Source organism: Nothobranchius furzeri, chromosome 3 (genome assembly GCF_043380555.1).
Source record: "Nothobranchius furzeri strain GRZ-AD chromosome 3, NfurGRZ-RIMD1, whole genome shotgun sequence".
NCBI lineage: Eukaryota > Metazoa > Chordata > Actinopteri > Cyprinodontiformes > Nothobranchiidae > Nothobranchius > Nothobranchius furzeri.
Window position 1 is genome coordinate 81,121,291 of NC_091743.1, and position 22,069 is coordinate 81,143,359.

The 22,069-nt window shown below is 41.5% G+C and overlaps 2 protein-coding genes across 2 annotated transcripts in view; both read left to right on the forward strand.

Moving 5' to 3' along the window:
- Positions 1–5,640: 5,640 nt before the first annotated feature.
- LOC107384527 (CCR4-NOT transcription complex subunit 9) lies at positions 5,641–9,914 on the forward strand. Its single transcript, XM_015957823.3, has 8 exons — positions 5,641–5,805; positions 6,036–6,215; positions 7,142–7,257; positions 8,112–8,221; positions 8,296–8,405; positions 8,541–8,639; positions 9,225–9,316; positions 9,430–9,914. Exons 1-8 carry the CDS (start codon positions 5,788–5,790, stop codon positions 9,596–9,598), a joined length of 894 nt encoding a protein of 297 aa, XP_015813309.1. The 5' UTR covers positions 5,641–5,787; the 3' UTR covers positions 9,599–9,914.
- Positions 9,915–17,734: 7,820 nt separating this feature from the next.
- Positions 17,735–22,069, forward strand: part of plcd4a (phospholipase C, delta 4a) — a 37,022-nt gene continuing 32,687 nt past the window's right edge. The window contains exons 1-2 of the mRNA XM_015957824.3: positions 17,735–17,759; positions 17,843–18,001. Of these exons, the coding sequence (XP_015813310.3) occupies positions 17,735–17,759; positions 17,843–18,001 (184 nt within the window). The remainder of the gene's footprint in view (positions 17,760–17,842; positions 18,002–22,069) is intronic.

Sequence of the window (22,069 nt, forward strand, 5' to 3'; positions counted from 1 at the left end):
CACGACTCCGGTACTGCATGCAGTGTAGCAGCAAGTATGTGAATGTGCCAACGCGAGGTCAGGCAACAAGTATGTCACAGCCCTGGGAGGCAGAATCAAAAACACCTGACCACACTTCTAGAAAAAGTGTGATTTATAAAGCAGGAAACGCACACAGCTGTGTGTAAGTGGTGTGGTTTATGTCTGAAAACTACATTTTTTGCTCATCTTCAGTAAAGTTTTGGTCAGGATTCTATGCAAAGATTTACAAATGAGGCGCCAGGACCTGGTTGTCGCCATATTGGATTTAATCGATGAAATATTCCTTGATCGGGACTAATCTAGTTTTTTCCAGCTGGCTCTTAACATCATCCACCAGGGGGATGAAGGCTTGTCGGGGTTTTGAAGGATGGACTAATCGTGGTGAAGACGTCTTGCTTTTAGAAGAGTTAGTGGTTTAAGTTGGACCAGATGTATCTGAAGCACTTTCGACCAATGACTCAGTGCGCTTGTTCTGATGGGTTCCTGTGTAACTCCAGTGCTTGTTAGTGGTGTTCTCTCACATTTGACCTATACAACACAAAGCGTTCATTTGCACAGACGTCTAAAGTGAATGTGTGTGTGCCAGAATGTTTCCTTTTAAAGTTTTCAAATGTGTGTTTTTGGTTTGTTTTTTAAGACCACAAAATAAAGCTGCTGGCTTCAAAAGGTTCTGAAATTAGTGCTAATATTTAAACACATGCAGTTCCAAATATTGTACCTGTGCTGGTTAGTGGAAGCATTCAAAGTCACTGTCAGTTTTGTGTTAGAGCTGCTTGATGACGTTTTTGGTTTTCTGTCTTCAAGTTGATGCCACAATTAGATGTAAGAAGAAACACTGTGAGCCACCACATGGAACATGTTGTATTGTTGGAAGCTTCTCAATTTAGCAACTGTCTTTTTTTATTCTAGTGAGTTGATCTGAAAAGAAAAAGGGCCCGTGGTTGGTGAAGAATAAATATTTGAACATCAAATGTGTGTGTGTTTGTCATGCCATCCCGCTGGGCTGTCATACTGTTGTAGCAGAAAAATAAGGACACAAGGAGTTACTGCCTGTTGGTAATTTTCACTTTTATTTTAAAATGTTAAGCAGAGGTCACAAGGATAAGATTTTTTCAATGACCAATGTGGGTCTAGCTTTAGAGGGCAATGTATTCATATGAGAGCTGATCTGACACAAGGACACCAGCCTTGTCAGCTATGGAGCTCAGTGGAAGCATCAGAATGGGACCAGACACGAATTATAATGAAGACATTTCCCATTATTTCATAACGTATAAAAATCTGGATCTTTTTGTGTTGTGTTTTTCATATATTGCTGTTTCCTGAGGAAACAAGCAATGCTTCTTTGTTTTACAAACTTGGACATTGAGACTAAAGCTGCTATCGGCCACTTTATTAGGTACACCATGCTAGCAGCAAGTTGGACCCATTTTGTCTTCAAAACCTCCTTAAACCTTCATGTCATGGATTCAGCCAAAGACGTGAATACACAGAGGCCCATTTGGGTGCTGAAGAGTGTTACAGCGTTGCCGCCATATTGGACGGGCCTCCTCACTCAAAAACTCTACAGTTGTAACAACTGGCGCACTATTGAAAACAGATCACGTGGGATTACTATTGACTTTTCCAGCCTACCTGTTGGGATTTTATATTTAAATGTATTTTCTTTAGTTAAATTATTATTTTAATTACCAAGCCATGTCTGACTTTGTGAAAAAGCATAATAAAATGTGTATTTTAGTTGGGTAAACAACTTCCTCACTAGAAATAGATGTACTGGGGTGAATGGGGACCCATCCAAGATGGTGGCCCACAGCTACGCCAGCTCCAATAGGCAGCACCAGTCCACAGGGTATCTGTATATGATATCTGTGGATCCAACAAGTTGTTGTGAATCTTCCTCAGAGGTTCTGGTCCATGCTGACAAGACAGTAAAACACAGCTCCATCCATGATGTATAGCTCCTATTCAAAACATTCATGCAAACGTGTTTCAGATAACACTTTGATTTATTTGAAATAAGTTTTTGTGTTCTTCTATAAACATAACTCATAAATATTTCAAAATAAAACTTAAGCTTAAGATGAAATGTATTGAGATTAATAGGGATGTGTATTGGTGAAATTATGGCGATACGATACGTATACAGGGGAGACGATACAATATATCACGATATATTGCGATACATTCAGTCAGACGATATAAGTGATATTTATAGACTGAATTTATCGTGGGAAAATTCAATAAACAGTCCAAACTGATATGTAGCATGTTTAACATGAGGTATCTGAACCGTAACAGAGGCATTTACATTTCAGTGGTGGAAACAAAACACATTCCACATTGCTGCCAACTAGCGGTCAGTGTTTGAATTGCACCGAAAGAAAAGAAAACACACAAATGTTTGCATGTAAATTCTTAAAAATTAGATACACAGCTTTTGAATATTAATGTAATAGTGCAGGAAACAATATCACAATATATTGCCATATTGATATTTTCTTACATCCCTGTTAACTCATTCACTGCCTGCTGTTTACCGATCAGAAAAGCCCTTTGCTGCCAGCGTTATTCAGCCTTTTTACTGTTTTTAAGAGTCACAGAATTTTGAGTGCTAGGATGATGTCAACACCAAAACTACCAAAGCAAAGAGGAGACGCACCTCTTACATCAGGAGGAATCCGCACATTTCGAGCTTTATCCGTTCTTTCGTAATCCGTTGTCAAATTGTGATCGGCAGAAGCTTTTCTGGTTCGCGCCTCACTGTTTTTTTACAGCAGCGGCCCAAAACGATCTCCTAACACATGGATTTTCTGCTTCCTGATCACATGGCGTGTGACGTACGTGAATGAAGATCGGCTTTAGAGCTGAGATGTTTGTTCTCATGGTGGTGGTGGGGGAGGGCCTTCCGATGCCCACACAGTAAAAAGATGCAAATGACGACTTTAGTCATCATTGGCAGTGAGCAATTGGATTTAAAATTATGACTTTTGACTATAGCAGTGAATGAGTTAATTAGTTATCAGTCTGGAAAATGAAATAAATATATATAGATCCATTTTTATTTCAACGTGACAAAAAGTGACGTCCAAATAGAAACAGATGTTTTTTTCCGGCTATCCAGAAAGAAAATCAATTTATATTAGTAAATCTCCTTTGCAAGGAAGTTCTGGCCACGTCCAAACTGAATTGTAATTTTCTCAATCCATGCTTATGCATCATTTGGATCTTGGAACTTTCACATATTTTAGACTGAAAGAGGAAGAAGTTTACAATGAATCATTTAAAAGCTTTAGAAAATCCATGAATCTGAGAATGTTTCTGAGAGAAATTGACAAACACTGAAAGAAAGTGAGCAGAAACTTCTCTGGGCAGAAGGATGTGTTTTATGTTCGACACAGAATCACAGAGGAACCAGACCAAAACCCAAATCCAGGATAAAGAGGTTCAGTTAGTGTGGTGGTGTTGTTGAAGATGTGGAGGTGGATCAGAGTGTCAGAGGAGACTCTGTAGAAGGACAGAATGCCAGCAGGACTGTCCACATACACTGCTAGTCTGTTAGACACAGGGGAGGAGGAGATTGATGTTAGTCTGTTATTATGACGGACAGAGAAACCATCAACATCAGAGCAAATCAGGCTCCAGGACTGATCATTCCTTCCAAACACACAGTCGTCAGTGTCTCCTCTCCTCCTGATTCCGCTGTAACTCAGTGATATATAAACGTTTCCTCTCCATTCGACCTCCCAGTAATAGCGACCAGTCAGCCAAGCAAGGGCGTCAGTTTGTTTTCAGAATTGCTGGGGACAATAACCATACACTTGAGTGGGGTTTAAAAATTGCTGGGGACAATAAAGGCAGGCTTTTTCGAAAGTGGGGGGGACACAGCTGCCAATCACAAATTTTGCCGGGGACATGTCCCCGGCGTCCCCGGTTAAAATGACGCCTATGCAGCCAAGTGCTACACAGCAGCTGAGGATCAACGTCAACCCTGTCCGGATGATCAGGATTGGACTCAGCCTCCCACACACGAGCCACCCTCCTGTTGTCATCAAACAGTCTGAGATATTTATTTACTGTGTCTCGATTGTGAGCTGACAGGAATCTAAAGGAGAAAACAAACACAATCCGGCTGCAGTTGTTGATCCTGTATTGACACTTTGATGATGACTCATGAACAGAGGCGGAGCTAGCCTAAATGGCGCCCTGTGCGAGAACCCCCCCCCCCCCCCCCCACACACACACACACACACACACACACAAGAAAAAAATTACACCTACATCTTTGTTCAATTTGCGTGAAGTGTATTATATATAACAAAGTTCTTGCATTGCAAGATTTAACCCCCACATACACACTGCACTGAAACTTCATTTGACGTTTGAAGGGATCATCATAGCATCATGCAAAATGTACAGATTTGAGTAGACTTCACAAGCGCATGGCACAACATAGAAGAGCCACCTCCACGGGACAGGACTCAGCAGTTCATTTGCATCTAAAGGACAAAGGTCACTCTTTCGAGGATGCCAACGTTCACATTTTGGACAGAGAGGACATGGTTTGAAAGAGGAGTAAAGGAAGCCATTTATGTCCACTGTGAGCAACCATCTTTGAACAGAGGCGGTGGTTTACGACACCAACTGTCTGCCATCTGTTAAAAACAAGAAGGTTAGCTAATGCTATAGTGGCAACAAATATACTAATAACTATTTAGCCTTACCTGTGAGGTAACCTCCAAAGATTTGTATTCCAGTGTGCAACGACTGGGGCAGCCTCTAGCTACACACGAAGAAGGCATCTTATTAACGAGGAAGTTTATATAAATAACTATTCAGTCAATGCGTCCACGAAGCCACACTCAGTATGGCGGCGACGATGGCGCAGAGAGATGTCATCCCATTTAGATTATGAGCACAGCCTTTCAACCTTTTTCATTATTTTAATGATGGGATCTGTAATTGTAGTAGTTTTGACTAAATGCATCAGCAGCAATTTTTTTATGGAACTGGATGAATGACATTGTCTTTTCATATGACTAGGTCCACTGGTTTAGTCATGATTTGTGCAGTCAGCTGCCTGGAAATCTGAGTACTGATGCATAAAGTGGAGCGAGACGCAAGTGTGTTGTGAGCTGAGTTAATAAGAAACTGAAGCATAATTTAGGTGCACTATGAACATTTATTTGTTAATCTTAAAAGTGCAATGAAGGTCACGCGGCGTCCACATCAACAACAAAATCTAAAGAATATTTTTTAAATGAGCTGTATTTGTCTACATTTTCATATAAACCGGCCACTTTGAATTATGATAGGATTACCTTTTTGTCTTTATTTGTGTAATTCTTCGTTTTCAATAAAGTTTTCATCAAAACGTGCTTTGGTGGTATGTCGAAAAATGTTTCTCGTTAAAACCTGTATCTCATCTGTTGAAATTTGTTTACGCCGATAAATGTTCACATTTTGTCATATAAATTTTTATTTTATTCATTTGAGCAATTCATTTTCAATACAGTTGTTTTGAACAACGGGAAGTAAAAACAAAATGGAGTAAATAAAGGTTGGTGAATCTATTTTAAACGGGGAACAAATCGCGAGATAACACGTGACACCGGATATGCATGGGTTTTTCCGGTTTTCTAATCGCTGAGTCTAACGTAGCTTGTGCATTTCAGCTAAATGTTTTTTTGTTAATGCATTAAAAATTTTACGTTTATGAACTGCTTTTTAAAAAGCGTGTTGGAATAAACCCCGCTGCTGGTCAGGATGTTGGCTACGGGAGCAGTAAGTGGATATTTGATGGTTTTGAGTTAGCTAACAGGCTACAAACAAGCTGCTCAGTAATGGTCAGAGTTCTCTTTAAACGCAGGTACTAATCGTGTTTGGTGAATATTTAAAGTTTTTTTCTCTCTCTCTGTAAATTGATTCAGAGTAGAATAGAGGAAAGTCTCGCGTGTTTATTGCGAACCGTGTAAAGTTAGTTTGAAGGTGTTTTATGTTTCTCCTCCTCGCAGGCTGTAACAACAGCACTTGCTCAAGTGGACAGAGAGAAGATCTACCTATGGATCAACGAGCTCTCCAGCCCGGAAACCAGGGAAAATGCCCTTCTGGAGCTTAGCAAGAAGAGGGAGTCTGTACCGGACCTGGCTCCGATGCTCTGGCACTCCTGCGGGACCATCGCAGCTCTGCTGCAGGTGAGCTTAAAACCTCCATCATTCAAGACCTAAGGTCAGAGGTTCTTCTTCAGGATCTTCTGCTAGAGATCGGCGTTCATGGTTACATCCGTTACAGCAGGTGGTCTGGGTGCTGAAGCCCCAGACCATTACACCACCACCACCTTGTCTGACTGTTGCTATGATGGTTTAGTGGTTAGTTTTACTTCAGATGGAACGAGTCACACACCTTTCTAAGAGTTCTGCTTTTGTCTCATCGGTCCTCAGAATAAAGTAGATATTTTAGGATATTGTTTTGGTCTTTGGTCTCTCATTGAGATCATCCTACAGAACTTTAGATGTTCTAGGTTCTTTTGTTGAATTCCCCCAGAGAAGGTCATGCTGTGTTGCTTTTTGGGATCTTTTAGCCTGTTTCATGTTGTCAGGTTCTATTGATGGCTTTTTTTATTCTAATTAGTGTGTTCGTAATCAGGTTTGGGTGTAGCTGTTAAAACTGATCTCAGTGTTCCAAATAATGTGGTTTGACTTTGCCTAAACTTCTGGAACATTTCATTTGTATTATTTATTTCTGTTATATTTGTTTCTGTTTAACTACCCTAATCCCTAGATGAAGTTCACCGAGATGGCCCACTCTTAATTTCCGACCTCCTGTTTGGAGTTTTTCATTTTCCATATTTTGTGATTCCGTCACGTTACTCACCGGGAGTTGCAGCTAAAGGAAGCATTCAAACGTTGTTGTGCTTTAACCAACCGACGAGCCTTAAAGCCTGCCATGAGCTGCAGCATGAATAACTGAGGGTTAAAATCTAGCCTGTAACATGTTAATCTCAGGGATTAAACTCCAAGTAAATTCTGCCCTAACTAAGTGAAAATGTTAAATTGTGCCTGTGTGTTTCTTTCAATATGTTGTCATATTCTGGCTGTAATTGTAATCGTGTCTCTTGTAGGAAATAGTGAACATCTATCCATCCATCAACCCCCCCACTCTGACGGCACACCAGTCCAACAGAGTGTGTAACGCCCTCGCTCTCCTCCAGTGTGTTGCCTCCCATCCAGAGACTAGGTGACAAGACTTTTCTAATTATCTTAAACATCTAGCAGGAAAAAGTCTTAGCATCCGTCGTGTGCCCTGCTGAAATGATGCAGGCTAACGTGTGTGTGGAAGGAACGTAGCAAATTGCCATTATCTTTAGCTAGTTTTTAGGAGCCCTCTTTTTTCATAAACATATGTTGTACATAGATTTTTTTTGTCATGCATGATGTACACGCACAGCATACAGTAGAAATTATATCAGATTAATCAGAGATTTTGACTTTACGGGTATACCGTGATTGTGTGTTGATGAATGTTGTCAAGCTGCGTCTCCTTTGGGTGAAAGCATTGTGGAGCAGGAGGAGGAGGAGGTGCTTGTACAGTCGGTCATACAGACCCGGTTTGGGTTTGAGGAGTGGATGTTGAGTAGAAAAACATCCTCAGTAAAACATGCTGGGCGACTGTAAAGTCTTATTTGTTTATTAGCTCATTTACAAAAATTCCCTTGCCTGTGATTCGGTTTGAATGATAATCCCTCCACAAAAAATGCAGCAAAGCAACTTTTCACCTGCAGTTATTCACTACAAGAACGATGCGTAACTTCTTCTATGAGCCAATGAGAAACACGGCTAAACCGATCAGCAATCAGAAAAGCAGGAAGAAATATTGTTTCTATTTTCTAACTTCAGTTCAAAGTATTTAAAAATGTGTGTTTAGCTTGTCTTTTCTTTACAGTATCTTCAGTTTTATTCATTTAATGATCACTTTTGTGTTGCTTTTTTGTTTGGGAAAAGCTGAGAGAGGTGGAGCCAGTTGCTGCACTGAAAAGTTGGTTTGGACACATTTAAAGAACACTTTTAACGGTGTAGTTCTGTCCTCCACAGGTCTGCCTTCCTGGCTGCACACATCCCACTCTTCCTCTACCCGTTTCTACACACTGTGAGCAAAACGCGACCGTTCGAGTACCTCCGACTCACAAGCCTGGGAGTTATTGGTAAGAATCCCTCTCTCCAGAATTTCTCTAAATTGATAAACCTTATTAAGAGTGGCGTGTCCTTTCCTGTTTAGGCGCTCTAGTGAAAACTGATGAGCAAGAAGTGATCAACTTCCTTTTGACCACAGAGATTATTCCTTTGTGTCTTCGTATCATGGAGTCTGGAAGTGAACTCTCTAAAACGGTAGTTTGTCTTCACTGTCTTCTTCCTTGTTGAGTAGCCATTATTTGGCAGAATGCTGGGAAAGCATCAGATTTACCTTCCCCATATTGACCTTCTGAAGGAAGAACTGTATCAATACCCCTGAATGTTTTCCAGGTTGCTACTTTCATCCTTCAGAAGATTCTCCTGGACGACACCGGCCTGGCCTACATTTGCCAAACATACGAGCGTTTCTCTCATGTCGCCATGATTCTGGTGAGTCGGGGATCTGCCACCTTACAGCCATATCTGAGCCAGTATGTGCTAAAACGGCCCTTTACAGGGTTAATGAAACTGATAGAGCTGGCATACCTGGCGCTGCAGTCTGCTTCCAGCATGTTTTAGGTCATGAACACAGCTGATTAGTTTTATTTAGTGATGAGTCACTCCTGTAGACACTAAGGAAGGCTGGGGAGACTCAGATTAAGGTGTTAAAAAAGACAACCACACAGTGAGGAGATAAGTTTCATTTTTGATTCTACAAAACGGACACTAGAGGGTGCTAAAGCAAGTAAAACTGCCAAGTGTGCCTTTAAATCCAGCATATCTCCGTTTCCTCTGTAGTCTGTGTGTACATTCAGATTGTAAACTGTAAAAGCAGCGGGACGAGAACCTAGATTAACAGAAGCATCAGAGAGACCGCAGCATCTCATTAGGGTCGCCGTAGTAACAACACACCTGTTAACAGACGTGTACAAGAGTCATTGAGTAAAAGTCGTTAGCTGTGTTCATTCTTGGGTGGCTTTGTTTTTGTGTCTACTAGCATTTTAACTGAGATGTTTGATTTGTCTCACATCTCAGGGTAAAATGGTCCTCCAGCTCTCCAAAGAACCATCAGCCCGCCTGCTGAAGCACGTCGTTCGATGTTACCTTCGACTGTCTGACAATTCCAGGTAAACGTTGATAAAACAGGCATAAAAATTCACAAATCACAGTTTAAAACCCATCTGAGCAGATATGGTGGATCAACGACCGAAAGGGTCTTCCTGATATTTTTGTCGTGCAGAGCCAGAGAAGCTCTGAGGCAGTGTCTCCCCGACCAACTCAAAGACACCACGTTCGCTCAGGTCCTGAAGGATGACACCACCACCAAACGCTGGCTGGCCCAGCTAGTGAAGAACCTGCAGGAGAGTCAAGTCACTGACTCTCGGGGGATTCCCCTCCCCCAGCAGTGACCACCCTCTGCCTCCCCCTACACCCCGATGAGGACAACCAGCAAGGAACTGCCAAACGGACAACAAGCCTTCAGTGTGGAGATGTTTCCGAGAGACTAGCAGTCTCTTTAGCTCTAATGAATTCATGTTAGCTACCTCTTCAGTAGTTCAGGCTCTGATCTCACACCTGCTTCGGCGCTTTCACTGATGCGGTATTACCATGTGCACAGCTCTAATAGACCGATGGACTCTATCCAGACAGCTCTGTGACTCTGGATGTAATGGTTGTCTGAAAACACATTAAACTGTTCATATTAAAGAATCAGTGAAGCCATGAGTGATTCGGCTTTCCTTTGATTACTCTGAAGGAATGTCTAATGGTTCAATAACCAGATGCAGCAGATGTGAGGTCTGAACCTCCAGATGGCTTTGCTCCTGTTTCTCTGTCGTTCTACTGTCTAACCAGAAGGGGGCGCCAGACCTCCACACAGCACATCGACAAAGGGCTTTCTGACGTATTAAGTCATAAAGTACAAAAATTACACATTTGATTATTTCTTATACATAAAAAATAAATTGGTTTGGTTTTAGCTGGTAATTCAGATTACAGTGCATTTTTAAATGGTACTGAACGTTTTCAGAGCCTTAACACTGATTTCACTTGCTGCTCCAAGTGAAAATGCTCCAAGGCAAGTGTGGTTGGGGACGATTTTGATTCAAAGTCTTTAAAACTTTAGAAAAAAGCTTTAAAATTAAAGCATTTGTTATGTTTTTGCTCTCATTTCTGAAAGTTTGCAAATTTTCCTTCAAACCATTAAACTAGTCAGAGGAGGTGGCTGGGTCTCATTTTGTTTTGACATAATCAGTTTAGTCTTGGCTCCTTCTGTGAAATCTGAGTAGGTAAGATGAGCTCCAGGTGTGGATTATTGATGCTTCTGCTCCTTGATGGGGAGCACAAAAAACAGTTGTAAAAGTTGGTTTTACAGTCTAAGAAGAGTGTGTGTGTGTGTGTGTGTATGTGAGAGAGAGAGTCGTCAGCCCTGAAAGGCATGCATGTAATGAGTCCAGAGGACGTGTGTGGAAGCTGTTTGTTCACCTGAGCAGTCTCTGTGTTGCTGGCCTCACAGAGCTGCTGCTAAACCAACCTGATGAAAGTTTAATGAGTGAGTTTTGGTAACTTTAGATGGGATAGAAAAAACATGGTGGCTTGCCTTTGTGCTGCTGATGATCCTTTAGGCACAAAGGAGAAGCCGACGGTGGTTCCAGGCCAACTCTAGGACCAATGGGCTTGAGGCGGGGTCGTCATCCAGTAAAAACCCACAGCAGCTTTAGAACAGGCACTGCTATTGTTGACCATAAAGATGTTTGTTTAGTGAGTTGTGACAAATTCCAAATAAAGACGAGGTCAAAATACCCAAACATTACATTTCCTTTTAAAAGGTGGTGCACAGAAACGAGATATTCTCCCTCCACAGTTACTAAACCAATACTAGAACATTTCAGCAGTACCGATCTGACCAACGTGATCTTCCTCCCGCAAAGGTGATGTACAGCCTGCTTCTGCAATACCAGCTCAGACGAAATGTCAGTGTTTTCAGAGAAAACAAATGTTATAGCCGCTGCCAGTGGGACATTAGGTCACCTCTGTAACCACCAATGTCTTGTTGGGGTCACCATGGTAACCATGCATCAGTAAGTAACAGGCACAAACACAGAAGTGTATGCATTGAAAACTTAACTATAAATTGTTGCTGTGCAAAAGTATGAATCATGATGAACACATGACAACGGTGTCGTATGAGTGTGATGAAACAGAGACGCCATAAGTTCTGCAGCAGCGAGAGATATTATGGATGAAGTAAGACCAAACTACAATTTGATGCACTGTTTGTATGAAAAATAAAAGTCATTGTGGGAGCAGGACCAGTTTGTTTTCTACTATTTTCTAAAGTTTGAACTGCCGAACAGTTGGTGTGACATCATCACCATGACATCATCAAAAATCTTAACATTTAAACTATAATTGAAAAAAAAAGCATCCAAGCTATCAGAAGACCTTTTCAGCCATGTAAGTCCAATGTCCTGTCAGCCCACTGAGTGATGTTTCAGTCTACCTGAGCAGATCCAAAGGGGGCGGGGCTTTCTCTTCTGGTTCACCTGAGCAGTGAGGGCAAATTCAACCCAAAATCCAAGACAGACAACAGACAAATAGCAGTCAGGGAGCTGCAGCACTGTAATGTAGGAATTAGATACAGCACTTATGTATCATGAATTACTAGTTCATGTTTTAAGTGGGTTTTGTTGAGTTTTCCAGAGGTGTGACCAAGTCACTGCTTTGCAAGTCACAAGGCTTTCCAGTCAATTCTCGAGTAAAGTCCAAGTGAAAGACAACCAAGTCCAAGTCTAGTCCAAAGTCATGATGTGGAAGTCCAAGTCAAGTCCAAATTCTTAACTTTGAATTTTCAAGTCATGATCAAGTCATCTGTCCAACTTCCAAACACACCCACATCACCCCGCTTCTCCTCCAGCTTCACTGGCTGCCAGTCAACTTCAGGGTTCATTTACAGATCCTGGTTCTGGACTATAGGGCCTTACATGGACAAGCACCATCTTACATTGGTGATCTTCTTAGTCCCCACACCCCCAGCAGGTCCCTGAGGTCCAGTGATCAAAGCCTACTGGTTGTGCAGCACCAGGCTAAAGACCAAAGGTGACAGATCATTTGCTGCTGTGGCCCCCAGACTCTGGAACTCTCTCCCCCTGAGCCTGAGATCAGTGGACTCAGTGGTCTCCTTTAAAAAGCAGCTGAAGACTCACTTGTTCAAGCTGGCTTTTTTATGACCTTCTTCAACACTCTCTTTATTCTGCTCTCCTCACCTATTCCACTTCCTCAGGATCCACTGATTTCCCTCTTTCCTATTCACTCTCTCTTTCTTAACATTTTTTTATCACAATTGCCTATTTTTGATCATCTTAAATATATTTTTAAACATTTTCTAAATGCTTTTTTATATTTTAACATGTTTTTTGTTTTTGTGAAGCGCCTCGTGATTTTTTTCTTGAGAGGCGCTATAGAAATGATTTCTTCTTCTTCTATTTAATGACAATGATAATAAATAAATTCCAGAAATAAAGCTTCTTAAAGCTTCATTTATTTGCTCAAACTGTCACGATTTGTGGGATGTTAGGACCCAGAATGCAGAAACCAGGATGACACGAGGCAGGAGTAGATGTAAAGAAAAAATCCTTTTATTTGTAGGATGATTCTAAAAAAACATAAATCCAAAAGGGCAGGAAGCTAAAGTCCAAAAACCCAGCGACTGATCAGGAGATCAAAAAGTACAAAAACAGAAGCTCAAAAACGGAGCACGGACACGGGCAAAACTCTGGGGAGGACAGACCAACGTAGACACAAAACAACACTGACAAACAACAATGGACCGACAAGACGGGGCTTAAATAAACTGGGGCATGATGGGAGGCAGATGAGCTACAGGTGTGTGGGGAGAGGACCAGGTGAAAGCAATACGTAATCAGGGAGGGAACTCACATGACCTAAGAAAAAACCTAAAAACAAGAAAAGCAACCACATAACTAAGGCCTAGTCCACACGTAGCCGGGTTTTTCTAAAAACGAATATCCGCCCCTCCAAAAACTTGCATCCACACCACCGCGTTTTAAAAACAAACTCTGTCCACACGTACCCGGATAAATACGTTGTTAAGGACATGCCAGACCTGTAGGCGACAGTACTTCCCCGTTCTTAACCTCGTCCTTCGTCTGTGGTCTTCCGCAAGGAGCAGTAATTCCGCTTGCAAAAACAAACAAGCAGAAAGCGCTTGGACAATTGATGGATCGGGTAGTGACAGAGCGCGGCTCTGAGGGCTTCCATGATGCCGGCTAGTGTAAACACAGGTCGCACACGTGATGTCAGCATGTTTTTGTCGCGGAAAGTGACGTTGCGGACCTTAAAACTCCAGTTATGTCTGTCCACACGCAGACACCCAAAACGGAGAAAACGCAGATCTTCACTTTGGCCGGAGTTTTTAAAAAGATCCGTTTTCGTGTGAAAAAACTCCGTTTTCGTGTGGATGACAGGCCAAAACGTAGAAAAATATCTACGTTTTGGCAGATCCCCGGCTACGTGTGGACAGGGCCTAATATTCTAAAGGGAAGGAGAACTACAAAGACTGGTGGGACAAAACATATAAAAGAGACTAATGAAATGAAAAGCTGAAACTATAAACACTGCAGAGGGGTGACTGGAGAAGACTAAAGGAACACAGGACCTCAGAGATATATTTGGAAGGCTGAAGGCCAGGGGACACATGAGGAACACAAAGAGACACAGAAATGAGACGCAGACAAAGGACAAATGAGGGCGCTATGAAACACAAAAGGAGAACCTGGAGTGGGAACTGGAGGGGCTGGGGAACAAAGGGACACAGAACATGACACAAACAAGCAGAAAGTGCAACTGAAGCTGATTATAAACAAAGTGCTGCAGCATTTAGCAGTGAATCAAACCCAGAACGAAGAATGATTCATGATTTTTGTCCATGTCGTGCCACTTTTGTGCTAAAATATCAAATATGTTCAAGTCATCATCAAGCCAACAGATGCAAGTCGATTCAAGTCGCAAGTCATTGGCGTTCAAGTCCGAGTCAAGTTGTAAGTCTTAATAGATTTTATCAAGTCAGGTCAGAAGTCATCAAAATAAAGACTTGAGTCTGACTCGAGTCCACACCTCTGACTATTACTAAATATGCTGGACATTTTCATTTTTGCAAATTTATTTTTTTCAAGATTGAAATACATGAATAAATACAAAACATTCACCCCTAAACGTAAAACTAGAGCATCTTCATGTTTCAGACTGATTATTGGGGTTCTGGGTGGAGGCCGGAGCTGCTGCCACCAGAGTCCACCTGAACCCTTCCCTTCATGGTCCGATCACAGCTCTCAGAGCAGCTTTAGCCGAGCAGGACCAAGACAAAAGATCCAGAGAGAGAGGGGGAGGGACAGAAAGATCAGTGGCTCAGGCTTCAGTTGGCTTTTATCTCTCCATCGTGTCGTGCAGAAGGACAGCAGTCACATCAGGCCGAGTCACATGATCAAATACCGGGAACTGGTTATGATCCTCCAGCAGGTCAGACAAACATTCAGCTTCTTTTGCACCTGAGCTCTTTTTAATCTAAAATTCATAAAGTTTACTTTCTGAGATCATTCCATGACTTATCTGTTATCTCAGCCATGTCGAGCCATCAGCTGTGTTTGAACTTGTTACAGAATAAAACCCTTTAATAGAGCAGTGATAGCGTTGGATTATTAACTATGTTACCAAGTTAAATCCAGCTGTAATGAAATGTACTGTAAGTAGATAAATATGCATTATAAACAAGTGCATCGCTAATCTAATGGTAGTCAGTTGAGGTGTGGCTGGACTGGTTTAGCGGACACTAAAATAATTCAATTTTGTTGCTTTGTTTTGTGCATTGTGCCCAAAATGACATCTGTTGTGACCATCGACATGTATGCAGTTGTGGCTTACACGAGTCATAGAGTAAAAGGGGAATAACAAGTCACACCATTTATGAACCCTTTGATGCATGAATCATGAAATCTTCAACCATGATTTTTTTAAACAAATTTTTTTTTCAATCTTTTATTTTCATTTATTGACATTAAAATAAAAATACAGTCAGAACTAAATTGCTGCAAGCCAAAATGGAAAAGGGGACAGAAGGAAGAAAAACTTATGTTGTCTGCCCCTTTTAACTAAAATAACATTAATACAAATGAAATAATCATATGATTCTTAAAGAAATTGAACAATATAGTTCCTGGACCTGTTGGCCGACAAAATCTCAACCCATGAATTTGAGAAAAAAAATAGAAAAAGAAAACAATTTACACAGAAAGAAGCATTAAGTTATAGATCTATATACATACATATATACACATACGAATACATACTAGGTATTTTTTTTCCTTTCATCCCCCCCACCCCCCTCCCCTCACACATGTAATTTTTCATTCATCTTTAGGTGTGAATGAAACAAATTTCATGTTTACATATTTTTTGTAACATTTAATTTACACATAGTTTATTACATGCCCACCTCAGTGGACAGCGTGCGTTCTGAACATGAAATATGTTGGCTTGACTTACTGAAGTCCAAATGGAGGGGCTCAAATGCAATAAAGTCTTCAACAGCTGTGCTTAACAGCAAAATAAATAAATAACAATTTTGAGTACCTGTCCACTGTAGTGACCGTTATGCATCAAAGGGTTGAGTTTGATTTTAACAGCAGGTGGCTAAAAATCCTTTGATATGATTTTGTGAAAATGTTATTGCTTCTGCGTATAGATGTTCTAAATATTTCCTGAAAGTTTCAGCTTCAAATCCCAACTCAACTTTGCTTTGGATCAAATTGAGTTGCCAACTGGGTCTACATATTCATGGATTGTTATTCGTCTCTTGATGACTTCATAATCCAGCGAGAAGGAGCAATGTCTAATACACCCCCGTGGGTCTGGCCTGTTCGTTAAAAAGGACCGAAAGTGGTACCACAAACTCCAGAGTGCAATCCAGTTAACTACAGTAAAGAAAAATCCACCAAGTTAGGAAAACCACGCTTCAGAGGTCCAGAGTTTTACTGGGTCAGGGAAAAACCCGGGCTCTGAAGTCTGAAATATAAAAGAGTTTTTAACAGCCAAAGTTGGCCATTTTTTAGCCCATCGGACATTTATTTTGTTGTGTTTGTTTTTCTACACTAACCTTTTACAGTAGCTTACATTGTACATGAGAATGAATGCCAGGTGTTATAAACAGGAGCTAAAATGGCACAGATGGTCATCAGAGGTCATGAGTGAAGGCAGCAGGGATTTGAGAAGATTAGGGAGCAGCACATCACAATGACCGAACAAGTGGCAAAGTGCAGGGTGGCGCAGAATGCTGGTAAACCCATTAGTGAAGCAAAAGTGCATCCCAATCAGCTGAGAGGCATCTGACCTCACCATCAAACAAAGCAGGCTGGATGGGCTACATTATGCTAGATGGTACCTGAAAGCCTCACGCAGCAGCTTTGTGTCAAACTCGCCTAAACTGTTAAGGTAAAATAAATTCCTAAATTTTTTCCCAATTAAGATTCGGCAGTAAAATACATTTGTATATCCTGATGAATTCAATGTGAATCACAATTATGTTAAGAATAAAGTCCATCTTGTTTCAGTTCTAGTTTTATTCTTCAGAACATAATAACATAATAATTTATCCACTTTTCAGTAGTTGTCAGTCAGTCTGCTGCTCTGGAGCATACAGGCACATGTTAACACCAGAGGAGCGGCTATTGCTGCCTTTCAATCTGGGAGGGGTCAACAGTCATTTCTAAACGATCCCTAATTCTACAGAGAACAAACATTTAGGACAGCTGATCTTCTCAGGAGGGGGAGTCCCCTCTCAAATGACAACAAACAATCAAATGAATGAATAAATAAGAGCCAAAGCTCTGACTCTAGGCCTCAGTTAGCAGATTACATAAAGTTCATGACAGAATGTTTAAAAAAGATGGCTAAAGTTTGGCCTGGTTAAAAGAGTTCCAGGAGTAAACCTCTGATCTCTAAAACAACATGGCAACAGGACTCATGTTGGTAAAGTTTCGTTATTTAATTGTGTAATTTTTAGTAATTTCATTACTAAATACTTCTGGGACAATAAAACCAAAGCAGAGATATTTTCCCATAATGCACAGCTCCACTTTTGGTGGGAATCACCTGTCAGTACAGTGGTAGAAGGCTGATGGTTTGGGCTTCTCTGTTCTAGAGTCTATAGAAGTTCATCTGTCTACCAGATGGTTTGGACCAAACTGGATGTCTTTTTAGACTTGAGGTTAAATTTGAATAGTTTTAAAACCTCAGATAATTTTTAAGCTACATAAAACTTTAGAACTGAAAGAGGGTGGGCTTCCTTTTCACTGTGATCCTACATTTCTCCAGTGTAATATCTAAATATCAGTTTTAGTGTATGTATTTTCAACTCAACCTTAACGTCCTTGTTGTCAAATCAAAGTCTGTTACAAGTTACAACTATATTAAGCGCTGCTATTGAATCACCGCATTATTTCTGCTTTTTAGATGGCATAAAGAGATAACTAATGGCTTCTACAGGGAGCGGCATCCGTAAGTAAACCTAACCTTTAGAATTAACACATGAAAGGTCACTAGATTGATGTTAAAAGTGTTTTTTTAATCTTCACTTCTAGGGAGTCAGGGGGATGATAACCTCCAGTCTATGCTCGTGGGAACGGTGATGAGGAAAATCAAATCTCGTACTTGGAAAAAGCAGCGATACTTCAAGCTGCAGGACGACTGCATGACCATCTGGTACAAGTCCAAAAAAGCAGGGAATGCCCACTCCACGTGTAAGTACACATAGTTCTTGTTTTTATTTGAAATACATTCTTTTGCCTCTCACAAAATCACTGTGTGATTCTCATGTTTAAAACAATTAACCACACAGGATGTTTAACTTTTTACTTGTGTGTATATGCATGTGTGTGTGTGTGTGTGTGTGTGTGTGTGTGTGTATGTGTGTGTGTGTGTGTGTGTGTGTGTGTGTGTGTGTGTGTGTGTGTGTGTGTGTGTGTGTGTATGTGTGTGTGTGTGTGTGTGTGTGTGTGTGTGTGTGTGTGTGTGTGTGTGTGTGTGTGTGTGTGTGTGTGTGTGTATGTGTGTGTGTGTGTGTGTGTGTGTGTGTGTGTGTGTGTGTGTGTGTGTATAGACAAACATACATACATACACATGTACACATACTTACCTCAATAATGGCATTAAAACATTCCAATTATGTAAGAATTCTAGGTAAAACACATCTGCTTTTCTAGTGAGCTAACCCACCCTGACTCAGAATAATCATGGAGGAGGTACAACTAGGTGCCCTTGATCAGAAGTTCTTGACACTGTAGGAGTTGGTGCTTTAAGAGCTCAATATATTACCTCTACTTATGACCAATAAGCTGTGATACTCTATATAAATATAGAATATAAACCTGCTTGGTCTTTGTATGTTTAATCAGAAGATTCTAGGATTCTTGTTTATTCAGGGATTGTAAACGCTTTGTCTTGATTCAAGAAAGAGTCAGGTTTGTAAAAGTAAGAATTTATTTTCCAAAAAATTAAAACGTGACAAGTTAACTAATATTTTCTGTGATGGATGAATCTAGATAGAGGAGATGTGGTACATGGTGCCTACGTGTGAATGCGATGTTAACAGAACTTTCGTATCTAGGAAAGCTGAGTTCTGGGTGTGAAAGAATTTGGTTTGCTTTAAGCTATGAAGTTGATTATTATCAAAAAGCATCAGAAGCAATCTCACTGTGTTCTACCTCACCCTTCTCGGAGACCCTCTTCGCGGATCCGGAGGTGAGAGAGGTCGGATGACCTCTGGGCACCCAGGTCCAGTAGATTGACCACAACACCAACTTCTCCAGTCCAGAGATGTTGCCAGGCACACAGGTTGGATGGAACTGTTTGCGTCTAGACCAGTGGTTCTTAACCTTGTTGGAGGCACCGAACCCCACCAGTTTCATATGCTCATTCACCGAACCCTTCTTTAGTAAAAAATAAAATATGATTTTTTTTTTTTTTACTGGTGCACGAAATGAATTGTGCATTAATATCACCTTGTTCAAATAACAAAACCAACACAGTGCATGAACTCAAAACAACTTACCTCAGTGTGACTTCTGCTGTTGCCTTTGAGAGACCAGTTCAGATATGCGTGGCTTCACCTTGGAAAGTGCCAGTCTCATGTCATTTTCACAGCAAAGTCTGTTCCTTTTCTTAGTTTTTATATCCAGCATCCTCGAAAACGATTGCTCACAAAGATATGTTGTAACAAATGGTACAAAAAAATCCAGGGCTTTCTTAGCAATAACTGGATACTTTTCCATTTGTTGACACCAAAATGTTGAGAGCGTTGTTGTTCTGAAGAGTTGCTGTTGAACCTGGCTCTGCTGAAGTTCAATGATTTCGTCGAGGTATTCATCATTGACATCTGCTGTCTCAATAGCAAACGTGAACGGCTGTCTCACCCATGCTGGATATGATGCTCTTGTTGGGAAGTATCCATCGAGAGACTTCACAAGCTCATCTAAGTGCGTGGCAATTGTTTGCTTCAGTTCCATGGGTACAGATATGTCTCCAAGTCCACACACATCTTCGATCTTACTTACACAGTCGTCCAGAAGGGGGAAGTTTGCGAAGTTGTTGTTCTCTGCTCGTCGTTTCCATAACGGTAACTTTTTTTGAAAAGCCTTCAGGTTTTCTTCTGCTTCCATTATGTTAACTCCACCACCCTGCATCTGCTGATTTAGATGATTGAGAGCTGCGAATATATCAGCCATGTATGCTAAAATGAGAATGAACTCAGAATCTTTGAAGCAATCTGCATGACAATGTTGGTGCTCTTGCAAAAACTGGGCTAATTCCACACGCATGGCAAAAACACGATTCAGCACCTGTCCCCGGGATAACCACCGAACATTGGAATGGTAAAGAAGTACCTCGAATTCAGAGCCCATTTCTTTACACAGCTCACTGAAGATGCGGTGCCTCAGAGCACTATTGCGCACATAGTTTACACATTCCACTACAATTTTTAATACTTCTGCCATTTTGGGCGGCAAGGTTTTTGTTGCCAACGCATGCCTGTGCAGAATGCAATGCGTAACAATGATGTGTGGTGCGTCGGCTTTTACTAGCGCGCCAAAACCAGACTTTCTTCCCAGCATCACTGGAGCTCCATCCGTACAAACTGCAGAAACCATATCCCATGAAAGGTTGTTGTCTCTGAAGAAGTCATCCACAAGCTTCTTCACATCAGCTGCCTTAGTTGTTGTTGTAAGAGGCTTACAAAATAAAAACTCTTCTTTTATCATGTCGTCTTTCACATAGCGCACAAAAATGGCAAGCTGGCTTAGATTGGAAACGTCGGTGGTCTCGTCGAGTTGAAGGCTGAATTTTGCCGGGCTTGAAATCAGATCCGCGACTACTTGAGCCAAGATGTCTTTACTTATGCACTCTATTCTGTCGCTGATGGTGTCATTTGAAAGAGGAATTTGGGATAATTTACCTTCAGCCGCTGTTCCGAGTATCAGATTCGCCATCTTTAACGCAGCTGGTTTTACGAGTGTTTCGCCAATGGTGTGCGGTTTGCCCTGCTTTGCGATCAGATAAGCAACTTCGTACGATGCTGTGAGGATCGGTTTGTTGATGGGTACAAATCCAAGAGCAGGCAGAGTGGCCTTTTCGTCGAATCTGGCTCTCTTCACCTTGAATTCAGCAAGCGTTGTGTTCTTGTATTCCCCATCTCCATGCAGCTTCAAGAAGTGTTCCTTCAGTTTTGCAGGTGCGAGACTAGAGTTGCTCAACTTGGCATTGCAAATCATGCAGATGGGACGCTGACTCCCGTCAAGTTCCGTGATACATGTAAATCCATGTTTTACATATTCGTCCGACCACTTTCTTTTTTTGCCCGACATAGTTAGCATGGATTAAAATATTCCGTAAGAAATCACACGACAAACCGACAGTCACACGTTTTGGCGGTTGGAGGTGGACGTGGGGTCGGCGTCACTAACGCTAACCCAACGTCACTGACGCACACCGCTGGTCCCGACTGAGAAGGAGGTCTCACTCTGCTGCTTATCCAGCGCTCTCAAAGCGGACCTGTAGGGAGTCTCATTCAGACACATACAGCCTACTATACATACATACTATACAGCCCATATACAGAGGTCGCACTCTGCTGCATAAACCAGCGACCTCAAAGCGGACCGGTAGGAAATCTCCGAGCAGGACGCATTCAATGACTGTGCCCACTAACTGCAGACTAGACTGAGGGGTGGACCTCTGCGGCAGAGGCTCCACCGAACCCCTGAGACCGACTCACCGAACCCCTAGGGTTCGATCGAACCCAGGTTAAGAACCACTGGTCTAGACTCTTATGGAGTCGGAACAAAACCAGCTTTGTTCTGCAGGAACCGTTTGCTGTGTCAGCTTTGCAACAACCTTGATGGCATGTCAAGGCTGCTTCTTAGTTTCTTTTTTGTTTTGTTTTTTTAACCGTGTCCTTTCTGACTGTGAAGCAAACAGAATTGATGTATGAATGCTGGTAACAAGCCTTACAGATTTACTCTCAGGTGGAGCATCAAAGCGTCTGCTTTTAATGTCACGCCTGATAAATAAAACTTTATTTTTATTGTTTTTGAATGCTTTGTAATTCCGACCAGACACGGAGTCAGAGGTGAAAGAGAAAGGAAAAGACAAAAGGTGGGAAGAGAGGGGGAAGGGGGGTTCCACAAACATAAACAATAATGACAAGAGTCTGCTTCTGGACCTGCAGAAAGAGAAAGCAGAAAAAAACAGGGACACACAATACATCAGGGGCAAGCTATCACTGCATCAACCTGATGATGAAATATAAAATC

What these genes read in the sequence shown, in the direction of transcription:
- LOC107384527 (XM_015957823.3), top strand. An exon ending in CACAAGCCTGGGAGTTATTG is followed by an intron (nt 8,222 to 8,295) that starts GTAAGAATCCCT and finishes TTTCCTGTTTAG; the next exon opens with GCGCTCTAGTGAAAACTGAT. An exon ending in CTCATGTCGCCATGATTCTG is followed by an intron (nt 8,640 to 9,224) that starts GTGAGTCGGGGA and finishes CTCACATCTCAG; the next exon opens with GGTAAAATGGTCCTCCAGCT.